The 23,163-nt window shown below is 36.8% G+C and overlaps 2 protein-coding genes across 6 annotated transcripts in view; both read right to left on the bottom strand.

Annotated features, from left to right (window-relative positions):
- Nucleotides 1-20,060, bottom strand: LOC114726434 (ATP-dependent RNA helicase DBP2). Of its 5 annotated transcripts, XM_028913034.1 has the most exons (17): nt 20,049-20,060; nt 17,478-17,483; nt 6,084-6,277; nt 5,222-5,314; nt 4,962-5,126; nt 4,725-4,820; nt 4,105-4,179; nt 3,614-3,775; nt 2,924-3,004; nt 2,476-2,574; nt 2,129-2,224; nt 1,894-2,025; nt 1,401-1,475; nt 1,117-1,206; nt 965-1,039; nt 650-880; nt 1-435 (listed from the first exon to the last, which is right to left on the bottom strand). In XM_028913034.1, the coding sequence occupies exons 3-16, from the start codon at nt 6,096-6,098 to the stop codon at nt 704-706; spliced, it is 1,431 nt and encodes a 476-aa protein (XP_028768867.1). In that variant the 5' UTR covers nt 6,099-6,277; nt 17,478-17,483; nt 20,049-20,060; the 3' UTR covers nt 1-435; nt 650-703. The 5 variants fall into 5 exon arrangements, with proteins under 5 accessions (XP_028768867.1, XP_028768866.1, XP_028768865.1 ...); XM_028913033.1 differs by lacking the exons at nt 17,478-17,483; nt 20,049-20,060 and having other exon boundaries at nt 1-400; nt 6,084-6,480; XM_028913032.1 differs by lacking the exons at nt 17,478-17,483; nt 20,049-20,060 and having other exon boundaries at nt 1-426; nt 6,084-6,480.
- Nucleotides 19,164-23,163, bottom strand: part of LOC114726437 (uncharacterized) — a 9,852-nt gene continuing 5,852 nt past the window's right edge. The window contains exon 2 of the mRNA XM_028913036.1: nt 19,164-21,333. Coding sequence (XP_028768869.1) covers nt 19,626-21,113 — 1,488 coding nt within the window. The 5' untranslated portion in view covers nt 21,114-21,333 and the 3' untranslated portion in view covers nt 19,164-19,625. The remainder of the gene's footprint in view (nt 21,334-23,163) is intronic.

Consider the following 23,163-nt stretch of genomic DNA (forward strand, 5'->3'; position numbering starts at 1 on the left):
GAAGATTAGAAGGAAAAAAAAACCGTCTCATTATGAGGAATAGCACATTTTGTAAGCGTTCTATGATGAGACAGATTGATGTCGGTTGCAGGAGTGGAACACATGAAGGTGGATATACAATGATGTTGGACTGAGTACCTGTCTAAGTCTCTCCTTTTTTCCCCCCAGTGCAATGCAATTTGAAAGAAAAGAGAACTTGCGTTTGTGCGGACACAAGATGCATAACCTATGCCAGCTCTACAAAGTCTAGGCGTCTATCTAGCAAGCTACGCTTTGCTAATAGCCTGTTACAAGGGTGTAAAAGGTCAACACAAACAGACTCCCAACTTCCAGAGAAACTAGTTCATCCATCAATAGCATCCTCGCTGTCGTTCCGCCCCAAGTCTCTGACAAAACCAACCTGGATCATCCATGGGTCCCGTCCAACTCCTCAAGCTAGACCCACAATATCAATGCACAGCAACAATTTCAACAGTCTCTACCATATATACGCATATAACGAGAAGGGAATAAAATCATGGAGGATCACTGGGGGGGGGGGGTTAGAAAAGCTTACAGCAAATCTAAATACGCATGAGTAACCCAACCCTCACCGCCAGAAAATATACTCAGCAAGAGAAGGGGCTTAAAAACACTGCTAGTTACGAACCTTGGAGCTTTTGGAAAGTTCCATCAATTAACTGAGGGGCGTCAAACATAGTTTTCAATCATCCCAAGCACTATCTGCTGCACCCTCTCTTTTGTTATTTGACGCCGTAATCATGAACCTATACTTATCCTCAATAGCAATTGAGGCGTTTCCAAAAGCTAAGTTCTTGGACAGAGCTATCTTTGCCTCCTTTTGGGCAGCCGCCGCCTCCTTCTCCTTCCTTCTAGCAACCTAGAAGCAAATGACGAAGTTTCACTATAGCAGTAGCCATGAAGCATGAGGATAAACAATGCATCATGGAGAAAAAATATATACCTTCCCAGTTGCAAAAGCCACAGCGTTCCCAGACTCAGCATCAGCTATAGCCTTCCTTATATTTGCAACAAGGAACTAGAGACCAAAATCGTGTTAGTGCTAAAATCAAGCAGATCTAAGAACAAGTCGAAATAGAAGAGGACAGCAAGCACCATATCACGATCAGTGTAAAAAGAAGTCGCCTGGCCTGTTGATCCTGCACGCCCTGTCCTGCCAATCCGGTGCACATAATCTTCCATGGTCTATAATTAAAGCAGCCATAACTGAAGGAAATTAAATTTGACAGAAAAATACCAGGCTAACAAAAACCCAACGTAGCAATAGCAGAATGGCAATCCTCAATGAGAGGCTCCCAGGAATTCTTTCAGATAAACTTTTCTTCTTGGACATCAGGCAACATTACTGATCAAGTAAATTTGAATTGTGGCAGAAATACCTTTGGAAGATCTAAATTGATGACATGTGACACTCCTGTGACATCCAAGCCACGAGATGCAACATCAGTGGCAACCTGCATAAATTGATCCCAATGAGGAACACGGAAAGTGAGGAAAAGGTCCCAAATTTAAAGCAGACTTACATGCGAAAAAGAGAGGCACAATATCAAAAATTCCCCATGTTAAGCTGACATAGTAGGCATACTAGCATTAGGCATTCGCAGAATGGAATGGAAAAGTAATATTGTGAATGAGAAATGCCTTGTGTACCTTATTCTTTTAAAAATAAAAGATAGTTACTTTATAGTAATTATGACAGCAGTATAATAAATATTGTAGACCTTGTTTTTTCATGTGATAAAAAAGAAACGATTTTCCAACCACCAAAACGAACAGCCTCTTGCCGCTTTTTGTAGATAGAGGGAATCACAATGTCCTGATAAAGTATAATAACCATGTTTCAGAGTTAAGAGTTAGGATAGGAAAGGTTACCAAAATGTTAGTGGAGCCACTTCGAAAATCATGCAAAGCAGACTCTCTTTCACTTTGACTACGGCCACCATGAAGAGAAACAGCAGATAAACCTTGGGCTACCAATGCTTCAGCAATTTCATCACACCTTGTCTACAAGAAGAAAACAATTAACGATGATGAAAGATAGAAATGCAGCCACTACCCAGAGACAGACTCAGAGATTCCAAAAAAATTTTTTAAAAAAATAACAAACCTTTCTTTCCACAAACACAATTGTTAATGGAAATGGACGACTGCATTTTTCAGCCTGTGACGCCTCCTCAACAAGCATATCCAGAAGCCGATCAATCTACAAATGTTATAATTTAAGAGCAGAAACCAAAAATGAAATAAGACCAGGACAATAAAAGAGGAAAACTATAAAAACAAAAAATACAAATTCAAGAAAATGACATATTTGAAATTTGATTACAAAAAACAGACATCCACGACAATGAACCTCATGGGGAAAATACTCGGAAAATATGATGGGCAATAATCTAGTAAGCTAAATAAGCAGCTCTTAATCAAGCCTCTAACAAATAAAATATCAATTCATACCTTCTCATTTTCAGAAACCTTCACAAGAGTTTGACAAACGTTTGCTGTTGGGCTACTCACTTTCCCTACGTTCACTTGCACCGGGCTTGCTAAGTACTCCTGAAAGTAAAGAATAGGAAGGTAAACTTAATAAAGGTTCTCACACAACCGAACTGAAAGAGAATATGTTGGTAACAAATAACAATGATCCCAGAGGTTCTTTATGATGCTTAAGAAGCCGTTCAACCATCAAATAGAAATTAAGAAGGTCGCAAGTCATTCAAAACAGGGGTCACAAACAGCTTAGTGAAATTAACAAATTGGTCAGAAGCATAAATTGTATACCGAAGATTATTTTTATTTCTCTCAGCAATAGCACACCGAAAGTCTCCTTAACATCAGAAAGTAAAAGTTCCCTACTTTTTCATCATAGCTCAGAGATAAACAAATGTAAAAGATGACACCTGACCTTTGCTAATCCTTCAATCTCCACAGGCATAGTTGCACTAAATAACAATGTTTGATGCTTCTCTGGAAGATTTCTCATGACCTGAAGAAACATTAGAAAGTTTATATTTTGTTCAGCAGTCTAGATACTAGATATGCATATTCTAACACATTAGTGTGGGACAATTACTTATTGTTGATAACTCATTCACAAAAGATCAAATTGTCGAGCAACGTGCATTGTGATAAAAGAGATGAATTAAGTTTCAACTCAATAATAAAAAATTGTTTTAAATGGTGAATATTAAATTAGAGGAAGAACATTCCGGCCAAAAAAAATTTAAAAAAAAAAAAACAGAGGGGGGAAAACCAACGTGGAAAAAATGGAATCTAGCAAATCATAAACACAAGTACCAGAATGGAACGGGAATAATTGAAATCAAAGCACCAACAAATTATAATGTCTTTTATGCCTTTGTTATCATTATTCAAACAGTGTTTATCATTTTCTAATATTTTTATGCAGGATAAAAAAGTCATTTTCCATTTTATCATCCACATTCTTACTTTACTTCCCTTCCCTCTCAACTCCTAAAATTCTGCATACAAACATAGCTTCAAGACATAAAATCAACTCATCAATCATACATTTGAAACTGAATTGTTATCAAAATGAAGGGAATAACCGAGGGAGAAACTTCACACCACTGACCTCTCTTATCTGGGGTTCAAAACCCATATCAAGCATCCTATCTGCCTCATCTAGAACAACAAAAGAAATTCTAGAAAGCGAAGTATTTCCTTGTTGTAAATGATCGATGAATCTTCCCGGGGTAGCAACCACTATGTCAACTCCTGCTCGTAGCTCAGATCTCTATCATATTGATAAGATACAAATAAACCCCCCAAAAATACGTTACTTCAAAGTGTAGGAAGATTAAAAAATAAAAAGCGCTTAAGAACTCAACATCTCATAAATGTTTCAATTCGTAGTAAAATAACTATATCAAACCATTGGCAACATTTTCGCCAGGGTTAGATTGCATGGATAGAATATCATTATATAACATTATAAAATTACAAATATAAATTATAAAATACTAAGATAACATCACCAATGCATACATTTAGAGTTTTAATATACAAAAAACTTTAGCTAGCATAGGCATAAAAATACAGAAATATGACTCAACATTTAGTCACCTGCTTTTCAATGTTAGTTCCCCCTACAACTATTGCAGTTTTTAATGACTCAAGTGATCTGCTAAAAGCTTTAACCTGCAAAATTTCAAGAATGCCTCAGAATAATCTTATGATTACAACAAAGTAAGTGAATAGTGGGAAAAGATTACCAAAAAAATAAATGAATCAGTAAAGCTCTTAGATCAGGCACAACAAAAGAATTTAGATAAGAAATATAGAAATAATCTTGTGTTCAAGGAACAAAAAATCTTCGTATAGATAAAACTCCCATATTGGTGCAGGAAGATACATATAACTCGTGAGACTCAAATGCAAAACAACAGCCACTTTTCCAAAAACTTAAGCATAGAGTAAAATTATTCCAATAGGGCAAACCATAACATAAGAAACTTTATTAATAAATCATCATAGTTCGATTCAATGAAATAATGATTCAGTATTACAAAAAGGTTAAAAATACGTGTCTCAAGAACCATGCATGCATCAAGGTAAGAGTAAAAATTAACAAATAGTTACAAATTCAAATATAAGGCATATAAACATACCTATAAACTGGAAAGGATTTCATCCCTAGACATTTAGATAGCCTATTTATATAGACCCAGAATTTAAAGCATCACCTCTTTCTCTATTTGTTGAGCAAGCTCTCTAGTAGGGGCCAAAACCAATGCTAAAGGACCATCACCACGCCGAATCGGTGGTTGAGCCAAGCAATGCTACAAAATAAAACAGGAATGGAATTGAGTCACAGGATAAGGATGGTCACTTAATTTGTTATTCGTTCGATTGCCACCACTTGGTATCTAAGGAAAACAATACGAAATTAGATAAACATTCCAAGTATAATGAGCTTAGACCTCTATCATGGGAATCGTGAAAGCTGCAGTTTTTCCACTGCCAGTTTCAGCACAACCCAATAGATCCCTTCCACTAAGAGCAATTGGCATGGCTTGTGCCTGGATAGAAGTTGGCCTTGTGTATTCATGATAAGCAATATCCTTCATGATACTTGGGTTCAAGCACTGTAAATTAATGAGTCCATAGTTTTTCATTTATTTTCCATAATGACTGAAAATCGAATACAAGAAATGTGGATCGGGTTTATAAAATTAGCTACCATGTCTGAAAATGATTCTATTGGTGCAGGTGCAGGAAGAGAGTCAGAAGCAACAGAAACATCGAGATTAAGCCGCAATCGAACCTCTTCAATCTGCAAATGAGAAGCACGTAGTCTGTGGAATTTAGCAACCCAATAATTGTTTATGTGATTAAAACTGATTGAGAAGAGGTAGAAAATAGAAAAAGAACAATGAATAAAGCAATAAACATATGAAGTTCAAAGACAATACAAAGAAAAGGTAGATAGTTGTACTTCAAAAGAAATAACAAATGCTATGTGATAGCTTCTACAAAGGTGACCGAAGAGAGACAGACCAGAAAAAAGATGAAAAAAGGGAGGACAACTCATCAATATTGTAAAACATCAACAACTGCTCCCAAGAAAACATAAGATTGAAAGCGAACTACATTATTCGTAATAGCCATTGTTGCGTGGCATTAACAATCAGCCCATTGCATACCAAAAAGGATCCTTATGATTAACAAAAACAATTTCGCTGATGCATGCCACTTCAATTCTAGTATAATTTACTCCACTGACAGCATGGAAACACCATACACTACTATCCAACTCTTCGAACTACAAACGAAGAGGAATTTTTTTTCTTCATGTTATCTGGAAAACACATTTTACAAAGCGTCACAGCCAAAAAAGGGCTAGTAAAGGAGGAAAATAGCGTATGCCAAGAAACTTGAAGTAACCAGTGACAACAGAAATGAAACACAGGAAATCGAGAAAACCTCAAAAACCCTAAACACAAGTTCAAACACACACATTGCTCCCAAATGATCGAAACTCGAGCATCTAGGTCGAAGAAGGAATAAGAAAGAGCCATCGGTGAAACAACAGAAAAAGAAACCTGCTCGGGCTTCATACGAGAAACGCGTTCGGACGGCTGCCAGTGAGGGAACACAGGGTCGGGGACGGAGAGAGTGCGGGACAGAGGAGGAGCTCCGGAGGTGCGGCGAGAGGAATTGGAGAAGCTGGAGGAGGACGAAGGAGTGAGGGAGGTGTGGAAGTGAGAATTGGGAAGCTTGCTGTGATCGTTGGTGTCTAGGGAAAGAGATGAAATTCTGGCAGCAACAGTAGTGGAGCTGGAGCTCCTGAGGTGGGGAGGAACATACGACATCGTCTTCCTTCCTTCCCTGCTTCCTTCACAACTGCAGGTTCTTGTTTCTGTTCAGGGAAGGCACAGCCCACAGATAGGGTAGTGGTAGGAGCCTAAACCAGATGCTCTTGCGCTGCTAACATGAGTGAGTCTCGGGATGATGGCGATACGCAACCTAGTGAATCGATATCTTTCTTCTTTTTTTTTTTTGGTAACAGAATTGATATCTTTCGCTCCCTTTTCTTTTTCCCTTTTTAACCAAATATGGGCTTAATGGGCCTTTCAGGGTTAAAATGGAGGCCCATGAATCAAATGGGGCTCTTGCTTGAGCCCACTAGCTTTCTCACCAGGCTCGGCTGAATTTCAAATATTTGAACAGAAAGGCATGAAGACACGTACACCCCGTCTAGTCAAGGCCAGGGAGGGGTGATCATTTACATTACAAGACAATGAAGGCATGAAATGTCTATTATATCCCCATAATCCGATTTTTGTTCATGTTAGTTTGTTCTATCGTGTTAGAAGGACTTATGGTTTTCCCATTTTGCGAATGCACATATGGTTATCTGGAAGCATGAGGAGGAGGATCACTGAAAAAGTGGGGAAAGAGAAGACCTTGAAATTTTAAAGTGAAACCGCACGAAAAGGGAGCTCCTACTAATAGCTAAGAGGGTACAGACTTTTATGGCTGGCTTCTTATCAAAAGAAAATTACTCACTAATGCTAAAAGATATAGGAAAAGTATAACATCATATATATATATATATATATATATTTCTTTGGAAAAGGCATTGCTTACTGGTTAACTCACCAGCTACTACATTCAAACTTAGAGGATTCTTGAAAAATTGGATTTTGCATAACTTGTTGGAAATTATGAGAAGCAGGGAATTGCTGTATCTTTTATAGTGAGAATTATGCTGCTGAAAATATTTTGATAAGTATTCGTATTATAGTTAGGCATTCCTTAAAAAGTTTTTCTACTTTCAATTCAATCATGTAAATCCTTTGCTTGTATATCGCTTGACTTTGTATAGTTTACTCCTCTGATTCTTAATGTAAGACCCATTTAACTAATTTGATTATATTAAAGAAGTTGGATAAGTTAGTTAATTATAAGAAACGTGACATATTTTTTCTAAAACACCATAATCATCTTTCTTAATACCTCCTCTCCCTCTTGTACTTGATTATGGTTGAAGGAGTATCGATAGGGATAATTTAGAAAAAATTAATAAATATGATAAATGGGTCTTATATTAAGAACCAAAACCAACTTAATAATTGGTCATATATTAAGGACCGAATGAGTACTTTGCAATGAGAATTATCCATTTCACTAAAAAAAAAACTTTAGACAAAATGTTTTTGAAGTGGGGCCTTCTTTCATTCTTGTCACCACATTTGTTTTTTTAGGGGAGAATTACAATAAGATCCTAAACAAGAAAAACAATTGAAAAACAAGTCTCAAAGATTGTCATTCTTACTGTAAGACCTGTTATTATAAATTGTTGAGATTATTATTAGAACTTTTAATAATTATTTTTCTTCCGGGACTTGATTGTAATTTTCTTTTTATTGCAACGTGCCGCGCGTGCCTTGCATGTGTTTCTGTACTTTTCTTTGCTTTTCTTGTTATTTTAGCCATTTACTTATTAATTGGGACTCGCTTATCCTAGTTTTAAGTTTTAACCTGGCTCTCCGACGGAAGTTATTAATAAAAAGTGCAAGATATTCATACAAATGGTTGTGGTTAATCAAAGCAAAAGATTCGAGTGTTGCTTTTCAGAATCACTAAAAGCGAATTACTAAAGCCGAAAAAGGCCAGAAGCTATGGGGAAAGAACAGGAGAGCAAGGAATCAGAGATGGGGACCAAAATGATGGGGAAGCATGAACTCATATGCAAAATCTGTCATTATCACTAAAATCCAGGGGGACTTGAGGATTTACCCATTCTATTCCTTTCACACCAACATTTATCCACCGGCTTTTCTCCTAACCCACCCATTTTCCCCCCAGTCACAATCATAAATTCTATTTATAAAGTTTAAATTTAAAAAAAAAAATTTGTACGTCTGGGACTGGGTTGTGCCATAGCTTCAGAGTGTGTTTGGTACGAGGGATTTAGGAGGGAGGGGAGGGAATGGGAGGGATTTTAATCATTTTTCCTTGTTTGACAACACACAAATTTTAGGAGGGGAGGGGAAATTTTATCCTCAACCTCCCCTCCAAAATTGGGAGGATTTGGAGGAAAAGGGTAATATTTTGTCATATTATGACTATTATGCCCATATTTTGTCATGTTGTGACTATTATGTCTATATTTTGTCATGTTATGACTATTATGCCTACGCCTTAAATAAAATAAGAGCAAAATTGTCCATATTAAAATATTTTTCCCTCCCCTTCCCTCTTTTTTTATAAATCCAAACAAGATAATATTAAAATCCTTCCACTCCCCTCCTCTTCCTTTCATTGAGCCAAACATACTCAGTGTCTCCCTGCTCTTCCTTCATATCATCCCAGGCAAAGTCCTCACAGGAAACGATTTGTATGTTCAGGCTGCTTGTACAGAAAATAGCGGTCCAAATGGCTACTGATTAAATAAGCATTGTTTTTAAGGGTCAGCTTGTGCACTTAGTCTGGGGATAATATCAATATTACAATGCGCTGCTTTCGACTTGCAAGTGGCGTGCTCCAGATGCCTCTTTTTGTTCTCTCTTTTCTCTTCTATTTCTCTGTCTTTGTTAGGTTTCTAATTTCGCATGCCATATCAATTAATTTCTCATACCATTATTTTGCCTTTTTCCTCGCCACACATACATGTTAAAATCGATGTCCCGCGTGATTCGGGAAACATGTGATTTTTTTCTGGACATGGCACACCAAACAGCACCTTCAGGTGAAAATAACCTAATACCAACTGTTTGATTGTCTATTTTGTTAACTTCCTATTCTCTCACGAACTTCTTTACCTTTAAATTTTTTGCCAACTCATAAAATTCTGTATTATTTGGTCATATGATTTGGAAACTTCGATTATTTTTAATTTATTCATTCTGATGCACAATTGCATATGGCCAGAAGTTATTGTCGTCCCTTCTCAAATACTCTAATATTACACACACACGCACACATCATATATGTGAACAAAAGCATATAATAAAATAAAATTAGCTTGCAAACATAATATACATGAAGTGGAATTGTGCACGTTAACAACGCTAACCCACCATTAAAGTTCAAAACAAACTAAAATATATTTTTTATATGTATCCTTTTTTTTAAGACAATCCTATTTAAAGTATTGTCAAGCACTAAATATAGTGTATCTCCTAATAGAAATTCCTTATGAGAATCCAGATTGTTATGCTAGGCTAAACTCCTGTTGATGGTAAAACGTTTTATCAATGGTTGTGCGCAACACTCAAGGGCTTATTTGAAAAGGTTAACATAAATATATTTTTAATCATAATTTACAAAATATAAGACGAGAATAAACCAAAGAAAAAAACAGATGCCAACAAACCCGGAGTCCCTGGATGGGCCGGCTAGCTAGGGACCGCCCGCTTCCGTTTACAAACCCGAATAAAGTTTAGTCAAAACCTGACGGGAGAGCCAACCAGAGCCTTGCTCTGCATAACTCCTCATTTTAGTGGATCACAATCACGTCACCTTCTTCTGGACCAACTGGCTATCTCTCTCTCTCTCTCTGGGACCATTTGAATTCTGATAACTACTTCAGCTTAATCTCATGTTTGCCAGTTGGGCTTGTGCTGAGCTGTATACGCCGGAAATTACGCAAAAAGGTTGAAAAGCCGGGAACTGTTAAACGAGCTAGGGTGAAGAAGGGCTGGTGGGTGATTTGCTGAAATTTGTCTGGTTAACCAGCCTTTTTTCACCAACCCTCCTGTAATACTGTTAGTTATATTACCCAACCAAATTAAGCTCATCACCCTGCCAGTCACCTAACGTCCCCATACACCAGGTAAATTTAATTATACATCCCCTTCTTCATTCAAAGACTCCGTCTATTTGATGGCTATCAAATTGTAAACTCCATTCTGATTTATTGGCCGGAAGGTCTATTCTAACTCTTCTCCCTGCGTATGCTTAGTGGCCAGTGAATTGTTTATTACTCCTCCTGTCCTTAATATACTTAATATACTTAGAACCTAACAGTCGAGTTGATTTTGATTCTAAATATAAAACTTATTTTTTATATCTATTAATTTTTTTAAATTATCTATATGGATCTCCCTCAACCATAATTAAATAGAAGAGGGAGAAAAGATATTAAGGAAGATGATTGTGGTGTTTTAGGATAAACATGTCATATTTTTTTTATAATTAACTAACTTACCTAACTTTCTTAATTTAATCAAATTATTTAAATAATTTTTATATTAAATATTAGAAGAGTATTTTATTTTTACCGGTGTTGAGTTATAAAGCTGTGAAAATAAATATTACTCCTCCGGTCCTTAATATAAGACCTATTTAACTAATTTGATTAGATTAAGAAAGTTAGGTAAATTAGTTAATTATAAGAAATATGATATGTTTTTCCTAAAATACCATAATCATCTTTCTTAATATCTCATTTTCCTCTTCTACTTGATTATGGTTGAAGGAGTATCAAGAAGAGTAATTTAGAAAAAATTGATAAATATAAGAAATGAATTTTATATTTAAAATCAAAATCAATTCAATAATTAGGTCATATATTAAAGACCGGAAGATTACAGTAAAGTGAAGGAATAATGATTCAGGAGGTTTGATTGTTGGGGGCAAAAGAAAATTAGAAGTTGAGAAGTCATAATTAAAGTGCGTAGGGGTAATTCTAGTATGGCGGTGGGGTGATGGGAGGCTGACGAGAAGTGAAGTGAATTAAAGATGAGTGATACGGCGAGAGAATAAGGTGGGCAATAATCAAGGAGTTAGGTGAGCCGCTCGTCCACATTGTCCTTTTTTGGAAGGGGTTAGGTGGCTCCCTCTTTTACAACCCCTATCCTCACCTCATTCCTTATTTTTCGCTTACAGTTTTATTTTTCAAATAATAATTTTTTTATTCTTAATATAAAGTTTATTTAACTAATTTGATTAGATTAAAAAAGTTAGATAAATTAGTTGATTATAAGAAATATGATATATTTTTTCTAAAATACTATAATCATCGTTCTTAATACCCCATCTTCTTCTTCTACTACTTGATTATGGTCGAAAGAGTACTTCTATCCGTAATTTAGATAAAATAGATAAATATGAAAAATAAGTCTTATATTTAGGATCAAAACTAACTCAATAATTAAATCCTATATTAAGGATAGAAGGAGTATTAGTGAATTGACATTTTAGGAAAATAAACGAGTTTTGGGATATGGCCAAACCAATCCACATCTGTATCTATAATAACTAAATGTATCCATACGTGTGTGTGTGTATCGCTCGATCATATCCCATGTATACACACACAAACGCTTGTTTTACAAAAAGTCAAATACGGAATATGAAGAATTGTTCTGGTTGCGTCACTGTGATTGGAACTTGATTTAAAAAATGGTTTATAATTCTGAAGTAGCATAAAAGCGATATATGGATGGCTTAATGTAGGGATATTCTATCAGTGTGGTGCTACAATGATAAATGGTAGAGTTTGATCAGTTTAATTAAAGGCTTGTGAATTAATATGATTTGATAAGTCGCAGTGGGATTTAAAAAGAACATAACACGTGAATTAATTTAACAGGTTTTGGCGTCCAATTAAGTTAAAGTCAAATATGTTGGCTTTCTTGGCTTTTCTTGCTGGAGAAGGTGTCGTTTGTTACATTATACAAGCTGCACCCACTGTGCCCTCCGGAGCTCACCAACACATTCCCTGTTTCCACACAGAGTTATTGGCAGTTTAGCTGCCGACTCAAATCAATACTCAGCCTCTCCGTTTATAAACGACCTTCCGCATTTTTTTTTGTTACAATTAATAAAAAATTTTAATTTTATGTACACTATTTTAGAATTTTCCTTATTTCGGGTGGCTCTCATAGTCCTAGTCTATGCCTCCAGTTCTAAATATAAAACCGTTATACACACTAATACAAGAGTTTTATATTTAAGATCGGAGGGATATTATAGTTAGGTCAACATAAACGTGCGTGTCTAGCTAAAGAGTTCATGACCTCTGCGAGTCAGTGATTTTTGAAGTACGTTGTGCAGAAATTGTTATTTACACGTGATGAAAATAATGTTTGGTAAAAACATCACGAGCCTTTTTACTAACACAATTCCGGTTCCACGACTTCGCTTTGTGCTCTTGTACCGAAATACAAGGAACGATTAATATTATTTGTGGAATTCGTGCGAGTGATGCAAATCATTGCGAATTTATATTTTATATTTACATTGACTGAATATACTTTCATTTGAGAAAGTCAGACCACATGTTTTTGTGCGAAAACTTTGGTGGTTATTGTTCAGCAAAAAAAAAAAACAGTGACTATTAAGTTATCTTGGGGTTGGCAAATCACTTTATGATGATCCGTTTTAAAACTCAATTAAAAAATGAATTTTGAAACATTCAAATATATAGAGTGACGGGGCAATTCATTCTGAATGTCACGCGATAAATTGGACCTAAAATCTGAATTTAAACAGTGAATAGTAATCCGTGTAGTTATGTTAAAATTTTTAATCCACGGGCTTGTATTTTGACCTGCTTGAACCATAACGCTTACAAATATACACTATGAGGGGTTAAAGGTAAGATGTTTCATAAATACTTTAAACGGCTTACTTTTATTTTATTTTTTCAAAATTATATTTAGCACCTTGATATTATTTTTTCAGCGTATTGGGCATCATATACTACAAATAATTAGCGTTAGGTATACCAAAAAAAATAATATATAAATACTAAATAAACCGTAAGTAACCTGAAGGAGGCGAATGATGTTGATTAGTGCACAAAAAGGAGAAGAATAAAATAACAATTAACATTCTAATATCTAACATGCTGATTTTATTTATAATGCATCAAACATCCTGATATCATTTTTTTTATACATCCATCATTCTAAACCATAAATAGGATTCATAATACTTGATGCATTAGGAATGACATTAAGATGCTACTGAAAAATAACAATGACACATAAGGAAAAAAAAAAAAACTCCTTAATTTTAATGGAATGGTAGCGTGGGGACAAGGAGGGAGCAAAGGTAAAATTAGGAAAATGAATGGACATGTAACAAATTGTTTTGGTTAAAGACCTTGTTGTGAAGGAAATTTCGGCTCAAAATGCATCAATTGAGTCACTATTATAAAAAAGAGCTTTCACAACGCTAATTTACAATAGTTATAAGAAAAAACACTGTAAAAAATATGACGGTGGCATTTCTATAATCACAGGTATACTTTTAAAGGCGGTTATTTAAAAAACCATCGTAAAAAGTCTATCAAAATTTTAAAATCCATCAACGTGATAGTTTTCACTTTTCAGAGTCCCCCATTACCGTCCTCACTCGATTTTCTTCATTCTCCTACTTTTGTCGGTATTTATTCTTTACTTCTGTCATCTACACTATGTTCTTCCATCGCTGTCACTGTCGTCATCGTCGCCGCTAGGGGTGTTCAAGAATGACCCGTCCCGGTCGGCCCGTTCCTGTCCCGATCTTATTGGAACGGGACGGATCCGTCCCGAAATTTTTCGGGACGGGACAAAAAATGGACCGGGACGGGACGGGACACGGGACGGGGTCGTCCCGTCCCGGTCCTTTTTTTATTTTTTTTAAATTTTTTTTAATTTTTTATCCCATTTATATAATATTATTTTTTTCATATCTTTTTAAGATTTGAGACTATTGTATGGAACTATAGATATATTTATTTAGAATTTTTATATTTGTTAATGATTTGAGATTATTGATGATTAGAATTTTTAGCAAGTTTTTATTGTGTTAAAAGCTTTTGTTTAGAGTTTTTAATGATTATTATATGTAATATTTTAAGTTTTTATTTAAGAGTGTCCAAACAAATAAATAAAAAGATGTTTTTATAAGATTTAAGCCCAAAAAAACATAATTAAAAAAATCAGATTTTATTTAAAAAAATTTTAAAAAATTAAAAAAAATTAAAAAAAAAAAGGGGTTCGGGACGTCCCGGTCCCGTCCCAGATCCGTCCCGTCCCGACCGGGACCGGGACAACCCCGGGACGGGCCGGGACACGGGACAGAAAATCTGTCCCGTTACTGTTCACCGGGACGGAACCGGGACGGGCCTGTCCCGGTCCCGATCCGTCCCGTGAACAGCCCTAGTCGCCGCCGCCATTGCCTCATCCTCTTCATTCTTATTTGTGAGTTTTTCACCTCTATTCTTTCTGTATATTTCATAATTTTTGTGGTTGATTATTTTCTTTGGTTAAAAATAAGATGTTTAATTTGAGTTTAAAGAGATCTGATTTTTATTAAATCTGAGTTTTTGATTTTATCAGATTTGAGTCTTTGAGTTTATTTTTATTAAATCTTAGTGGCTTTGATCTGGTGGCTGAAAATGAAGCTAAGTGGCGCTATTACGAAAGGAAAGAATCTACGTTTGCTCCATCAGAATGCTTTTAATTGGAGAGAGATTATTAGTTAATTGATTTTTAGACCCCTTCTTTTGAGGTTTTGTTCTCCTGTTCCATTCTAATCAATAGTGGAAAATGCAGACCAAACAAAAAAAATCATAGCAGTTATTTATATAACCATCGTGAAAAGTCACATACTATGACAGTTCTTAAATCGCTGTGAAATCCTCTACATTTTATGTCGATGACATAAATGTCGCTCTCAAAACAGCTATAAAAAGCTCATTTTAACCGCTGTTAAATGTTTTTTTTAGTAGTGAGTTACCTGAACTTTGCGGACGGAATCAAAATCAAAATTTTTTTTTTTTGGCCAAAACAAAGTCCATATTATTGATACTTAAAAAAAGAAATACAACCACTAATAGCCAAAAAGGCCGAAAAAGAAAAACACTCAAAATGACTAACAGAAAAACCTACCACACAAAAACTCACAAAAGAAAAGAAAACCAAAACAAACAAACATAAAGGCGATCAATAGAAAGCCCAATCAGCCAATACCACTTCTATCAAAACTTTGTGCATCAGCAAAATCAGTCGGCTTAGCAGAACTTCTTCTCAACATAGCATCAGTGACCAAGATCCGAGCCAAGGAAGGTGTTGGATTAAAAATCCACCCAATCCGGCACACCTCCTTTCTACAATTTACAGCAACCCAATTTGCTGCCTCATTGCCCTTCCTAGGAGTTAGAGCAATATCAGAGGTCTCTATGCCATCAAGAATTGAAAGAACATTCTGCAGTTCCCACTTACATCTCCAGTCCACCTTCTCAGAGGTGCTTCTTTTACAGCACCAGAAAAGCTCCGAGCAATCTGTTTCAAACACTACATTACTTATCTCAAGATCTTTTGCAATGCATAAGGCTCTTTGCAAAGCCAAAACTTCAGCTGCAAAACCAGAATTAGCCTTTATTTTATCCGCAAAACCCCATTGCAGTTCCCCTTCCTTGTTTCTGCAGATAATGCCTACAGCTGCCAAACCAGATTTCTCCTTAAAGGAACCATCACAATTGATCTTCAAAAAACCTTCCATGGGAGCCTTCCAACCTACTTCCTCAACCTCATTAAGAATCTCCATTTTCGTACTCCACCCCTTAGTCTCCCACAATTCCCTTACCGCCCTACCAGCATCAAGTATTACCTTGGTAGGATTTACTTCCTTCTCTTCAAAGACTACCTTATTCCTTTCTTTCCAAATTAGCCACATTAGCCAAGCAACATAGGCTAATTGGAATTCATCAAAGATTTTTTCTTCCACCAATACTCTAACGCACCAGCTTTCAAAATTTCTCAGATCCTCATTTTCAAATCTAAACGTGAGTTCACTTCCAAACCATACACTTCTTGCCCAAGAACAGTTAAAGAGAGCATGTTCAATCGTTTCTACTTCCTCCTTGCAGACAGGACACATGGCCGATGTACCACATCTCCTCCTCACAAGTTCTTCTTTCACTGGTACTGCTCTAATCAGACATCTCCAAATAAAATGACTGATTTTTGGCAAAACTTTTATTCTCCACACCTTCTTCCAAAACACAGGAGTTAGTACTACAGAGGAGCTAGTACTTTCAGGAAAAACATCCCTTTTAATTTTTTCTATGCAGTACCCTTTTTTTACCTCATATTTGCCATTCTTTGCAGCTTTCCACACCAGCTCATCCTTTCTACTTGTAAAGCATAATGGCACATTAATTATTTTTTCCAAAACGTCTTCAGTTACCAACTCTCTCAAACCATCTATCCTCCAATTACCGTTCCACACCAGATCAGCCACCTTCCAATTTTTACATTGTTCAGGCACAACAATAGTTTCAGCAAGGCAATTATTAAGACCTGGAATCCAGGTATCATTCCACACATTAACCTCTCTGCCATCTCCTATTCTCCAAAGCAACTCTTTTTTTAACAAGTCTCTTCCAACAAGCAGACTATACCAGATCCAAGATGCCTTTCCGCCCTTCTTTGCTTCAAGAAAGCCTGTATTAGGAAAGTAGATTCCCTTCAAAACCTTCACCCACAAATCATCAGAATTATTAAGCATTCTCCATGCTGTCTTTGCTAAAAGAGCATCATTCATTATTTCAAAATCTCTGAATCCCATTCCACCATCTGCTTTAGCCTTTGTTAAACTCTTCCAATTTTTCCAATGAATTTTCCTGCCCTCCTTACCCCCATTCCACCAGAACCGTGCCACAATGCTGTCTAATTCTTTATAAGTCTTCCTTGGGAACTTAAAGCAATGCATAGGATATATCGGGATTGCACTAATGACTGATTTGATCATCGTTTCTCTACCAGCAGGAGACAAGAGTTTACTACTCCATCCTTCCACCTTTCTTCCTACTCTTTCTTTAATATATGCCAGGGCCTGCTGCTTGGTTTTCCCCCAGGTATTCGGAACTCCAAGATACTTCCCAGGTTCATCTATATCTTTGATATTCAGAATCCTGCAAACTCGATCCCTTACTTCTGGAGTAACATTCTTCGAAAAAAGGATTCCAGATTTGGCCAAATTAGCTTGCTGACCAGAAGCTTTACAGTACTCTTTAAGGATAGTATCCAATCTCTCACAATTATCATCACTTGCACGCATAAAGAACAACACATCATCAGCAAAGAAGCTATGTGTCAGCATTGGACATCCATTTGCAATTCTGATTCCTTTCAAACCACCAATTTCAGCTTGTTTGGCAATCATTCTTGACAGCACTTCAACAACAAGAATGAATATATAAGGGGATAAAGGGTCCCCTTGCCTCAATCCTCTTTCAGGTTCAATTACTGCCACTCTTCTTCCTGAAAGACAAAGATTCAGTTTGACAGTAGTTATACATCTCATAATCAACCTGACCCATTTCTCATTGAAGCCAAATTTCAGCATAGTAGCTTCCACAAAATCCAACTCAACTCGATCATATGCCTTACTCATATCCATCTTCAAGGCAAAATCAACTCTTTTTGCTTTCTTCCTTCTTCTCAAAAAGTGGAAAACCTCATGTGCAACAATTACATTATCATGGATAAGCCTGCCAGGGACAAAAGCCCCTTGGTTATTGGAAATGCAAGAGCTTAACCATGGCTTTAGTCTATTGGCAAGAACCTTCGAAATAATTTTGTAAGCAAAGTTACACAAACCAATAGGCCTAAACTGACTCACATTCTCAGGTTTATCCACTTTAGGAATAAGGGTGATATTAGTCTTCAGATCTTCTATACATCCTTCCTCTTTGAAAAAATTTCTCACCATCAACCACACTTCTTCCTCTACCACCTGCCAAGATGAATGGTAAAATTTACCATTAAAGCCATCTAGTCCTGGTGCTTTGTTTCCTCCCAACTGAAAAGCAGCCTCTTTCACTTCTATTCTACTAACAGGGCACATGAGGGCTTCATTCATATTTTTTGTGATACAGCTATCAATGTACTTCAGTACATTTTCAAAACTTCTTTTATCTGAAGATTTAAACAGATCAGAAAAATAATCAGCAAAGCAGCCAGATATCTCACTTTCCGATTCCAACCAACCTCCACTATCCTTCTTAATCTTCAAGACAGTATTTCTTTGTCTTCTTCGTATAGTAGAGAGATGAAAGAAACTAGAGTTCATATCTCCAGCTTGCAACCAAGAGACTCTAGATCTTTGGCACCAGTAAGCTTCCTCATTTTGCCAAAGTTTATCCAGATTAGCTTCAATTTCACTTACTTTTCCCATTACCTCTTCAGTGAAGTTTCCCTTGTAACAATCTGCAAGCTGGCCAACCAACTTTTCAATCAACTTTTTATTGTTTGGGAAAGAATTTTTCTTCCATATCATCAACTCTTTTTCACAATTCTTTAGCCTTCTTATCACATCTTTAATACAATCTTCCTCTATACCTTCCACTCCCTTCCAGCCTCTCCCTACCACCTTTTCAAAATCAGGATGGGAGGTCCAAATATTCTCAAACTTGAAGCTCCAGGGCGTTTTAATCCCATTAAAGCACAGGTCAATCACCAAAGGGCAATGATCAGAGCCAATTGGTTCTAAATGGAAGACCTGAGCTTTTGGGAATTGCTCTCTCAACTCAATATTTCCAAGAGCTCTGTCTATTCTTTCTTTTATGTGTCCCTCATTCATCCTTTTGTTACACCAGGTGAACATTTGGCCTTGAAAGCCCAGATCAATCAATTCACAATCAGCTATAAACCTTTGAAAATTTAGGATTTTCCTTGCTGCCCTCGGTCGCCCTCCCTTCTTTTCTTCTTGAGTAGCAAGGTCATTAAAATCACCAGCACAGAACCAAGATCCTCTTACTTCTCTAGAAAATTCCCTAATTATATTCCAGATTTTGTTTCTTTCCCTTTCTTTCACCGCACCATACACCAGTGTCACAAAATCTGGAGTTTCAACGATGCTTGAATCCACTCTAAAGTGAAGGATATTTCCTGAAGCATACAGCACTTCCATTTTGATATCTCTACACCACCAAGCACATAGTCCTCCACTCCTTCCCACAGGATCAAAAACAAACCCATTATCTATACCGCACTGTCTCCTCACCCTCTCCACCACTTCCTTTTTCTGTTTTGTCTCCATTAAGAAGATTAAATGGGGTTTTTTGCTTTTTACTACCTGCTTCAGGTTTCTTACTGTCAAGGGAACCCCTAACCCTTGACAGTTCCAGCATAGTGCATTCATGGCTCTTTGGTGGCTGTTGAGGGCCAGCCACCATAGCCACCTGCTATATCACCAAGTTCTGCTATATCACCACCTTTTACACATGGGGACTTCATATCAAGACAGCAAATCATCCTGGATTCAGTATGTTCAATTTCTTCTCTTCTTATTCTTCCTCTTCTTTTACTCTGCCTTTTTGCCATTCTAACACTCTTCCTTGCTCCTATAGTCTGTGTATTAACCTGTACAGGAGCTATCTCATCAATAAGATGCTCAAAATCCAGTCTTCTCTTTTTCACACCAGCACCTGTTCCTTCTTCTTCAAGTTTTCTCTTCAACCCAACTTTCTCCAATCCTTTTGTTACCTCAGACATTGGGGATATACTCCCATACACAATGATAGCTTTATTAATGTTTTCAGATTCAGAATTCTTGCTTACTTCAGCTCTTTCTTTCTCCATTTCAGTCTGTACCTTTTCTCTTACTTCCTTTTTCACCAATTTCTCTGAAACTACAAGAGCTTGATCTCCACTTTCACTTTGTTCTTTTTTCAAATCAGTTGATTTCCTGCTTCCTTCATCCTCAATCACTGCCCGTGTAGTATCAACTTTAAAACTTCCACTACCAGACTCAGAATTAGTCTTTTCCACATTCTCCTTGTTTTTTTTATTTTCAACTAGTTCCACCCTTTTTAGCATCCTCCCCATTCCTCTACCTCCTAACTCTTCCCAATCCTCCTTACAGGGTTTAATAGCCTCTTCCATCCATCTTGCAGCTTGTATACCAAGCCAGCTTCCATATTCAATTTCCACATATGCATCCTCATCTCTTTTTTCAGGACATGATCTTAAGTCATGCCCAATTTTTCCACAAGCAAAACAGAAGTTCTGTAGTCTTTCATATCTGACTTTTATTCGCATCGGTTCCTTCCCTGGCCTTGGAGACCGTAAGCCAGAGATTAATGGCTTCCTTAGATCCACGAGCACTCTTACTCTTAAGAAGTTTCGCACCATTAGATCATTCTTTTTCGGATTTTCAACTAACACCACCTCACCAATCTTCTCTCCCAACCGTATTGCATTCTCAATATCAATCACAGCAGGAGGTAGATCATGGAATTGAATCCAAAAAGGACAGTAATTAAAGTCTACCTCATCAAACAGCATGTCATCATTCCATTTCTGTATATTCAGTAAGCATCCGTTGATCGACCACGGTCTTCCACGTAAAATTCTCAGAGCTTCTTCTCTACGTTTGAAATTGAAGATGAAGGCCTTCCGATTAATCTCCACAATCTCAAGATCCTCTCTACTCACCAGATTCCAACCTTTACGAATCATCTGGATCGTTGTAGCAGGATTTAAATTCTTCTCTGTGATCATCTTCCCTGCCAAAGTACCACCATTCCACGTTTTCACATCTGTTTGCTTCCAGATCAGATCTACATCCGGCTCTTCTAAGGTCTTACCCGAACCACCTTCTCCATGCTTCCTTTCTCTAACCATCCTGTCCTCCAACAAACAGTCCTCAACAATCCTTTATTACAACGAGCAATAAAGGATCTCACTCTTTAATCTCCGCCGCAGTGGGCAGCGGAGCACTCTTAGTCTCCCTCCTCACCGTCGCAAGCAGCGGCGGAACAGAAGGCGTGAAAGAGGCGACGATAACCGTCGTAACAAACTCTCACTTCAGGAGAGAGAAAAAGCTCCCACGTAGGAGAGAGACCTTGACTCCAATTGAAGAGGAGCAAAGCTGGCCTCAACGAAAAGAGGGAGAGGACAAACCAATCAAAATCAAAATTCAAAATAGTCAAATATGGTGACGACTTTTTATTTATATATATATTGGCGTTGTTGGAATTGGTAGGAGCAGGAGTAGGAATTGGAATGGTCAGCAGCGGAAGGTGATGAGTTGACATACTCTACGCGTACTGTCCTTTTTTCTTTATTTTGCTACTCTCCTCAGCTTGTCCACTCCTTGCTCCACAACCTTCGTTGACATAACATTCCCACGCCTTTTTTTTCCCTATAAAAATATATTCTTCCGATGCTTAATATAGAACTTAATTCTTGAGTTGGTTTTGGTCCTAAATATAAAACCCCTTTCTCATATTTATCAATTATCTCTAAATTACCCTTATGAATACTCCCTCAACTATAATCACGTAAAAGAGGGAGATGGGGTATTAAGAAAGATGATTATGGTGTTTTAGGAAAAATGTGTCACTTTTCTTATAATTAACTAATTTACCTAACTTCCTTAATCTAATCAAATTAGTTAAATGGGTCTTATATTAAGGACCTGAGGAGTATAATAATAATTCGTCTGCTTCATTATTTGGGGCTGCGTATTGTCTGTTGTTGTTCTCAACAGCAACTGGATTTATTATAACCTTTTTCGTAGCAGTTTTTAAAATTATTTATATGATTCGAATTTTACTGTTCTTTCGTTAAGTATTTTTAATGGTTCATTATTTATGAGACGGACGTTGCTTAGGAAAGACTTTTTTTTTTGGGGGCTGAAATATTGCGTGGCCTTTTAGACGAGGCAACAAACAAGGCGACGCTAATTTAATATAGTGCCACATCAATTTCTTATTGTCTGTATTCTTTTTTAGCATCAGCATTAATTATTATCGAGGGCAAAAATGAAATACTAGACAAGTATACCTCCAATATAACTCGTAATGAAAGACGAATAATAGGACTAACATAATCTTTAATCACTTAAATCTGTTATAATTTTGGTTTTGGATCCTTAAAATTCAAATAATAGGTTTTGATCCAAATAATCTAAGTTTTTATTGAATTATAGGGATCAATGTCTTAAACAAAATGAAATTTAAGGGATCAAAACCTATTATTAGAAATTTAATAGACCAGAACTAAAATAATGATAAATTTTAAAAGTCAAAATTTGTGTTAACCCTAATAATAATAATAATAATAATGACAATTGATAATTTTACAGATAATTATCTCTGAGTAGCATTGATATTGTAGTTAGCCAGGTTATGGCCGGATTGGGTTTCCAGTCACGTGAACAGGGGATGGGACGAGGCGCTTGCTGAACCGGATTACATTGTTTTATTGCTCATCAAGTCTGTGTCCGTCTCTCCATCGCCTTGACCGTTCCTTCTGCCCCATACACTGTACAGTACATCCCAATTTTGTTCGCTTTGCGCCAACCCAGGGCTCACGTCCCTCGCCCGGTTCTTCAAATTCTCACGATACTATTATCTCACAAAAATATTAAATTTTAAGACAAAATTAATAAAATTCGTACTTATAAAACAAAATAATAAGACGCGAGGAGTACTGGTTCCAGAGCTTTCGAACGCCAGACGGCACCGCTTGGAATGAAGGCCGGCACCTTACACTTGTCCTTCTTATTGGCAGCCACGACTAAGGGAACACTGGCATATTAAAAAATACTACTACAATTTTAGTGGATCACAGTCACATCACCTTCTTCGGGACCAACTGGGGCTCTCTCTCTCTCTCTCTCTAGGACCATTGAGTTCTGATGACTACTTCAGCTTAATCTCATGCTTGC

This window comes from Neltuma alba, unplaced genomic scaffold (assembly GCF_004799145.2).
Source record: "Neltuma alba isolate B1F8T4 unplaced genomic scaffold, ASM479914v2 tig00012377_pilon, whole genome shotgun sequence".
In the NCBI taxonomy this organism is placed as follows: Eukaryota; Viridiplantae; Streptophyta; class Magnoliopsida; order Fabales; family Fabaceae; genus Neltuma; species Neltuma alba.

Bases quoted from the DNA above. Each gene is read 5' to 3' on its own strand.
- LOC114726434 (XM_028913033.1), bottom strand. From the start codon at position 6,353: ATGTCGTATGTTCCTCCCCACCTCAGGAGCTCCAGCTCCACTACTGTT. The intron at 2,225-2,475 runs GTATGAATTGAT...TAACATTTGTAG, and splicing joins AGGTTTCTGAAAATGAGAAG to ATTGATCGGCTTCTGGATAT. The intron at 2,026-2,128 runs GTTTGTTATTTT...TTCTTCTTGTAG, and splicing joins TTGTGTTTGTGGAAAGAAAG to ACAAGGTGTGATGAAATTGC.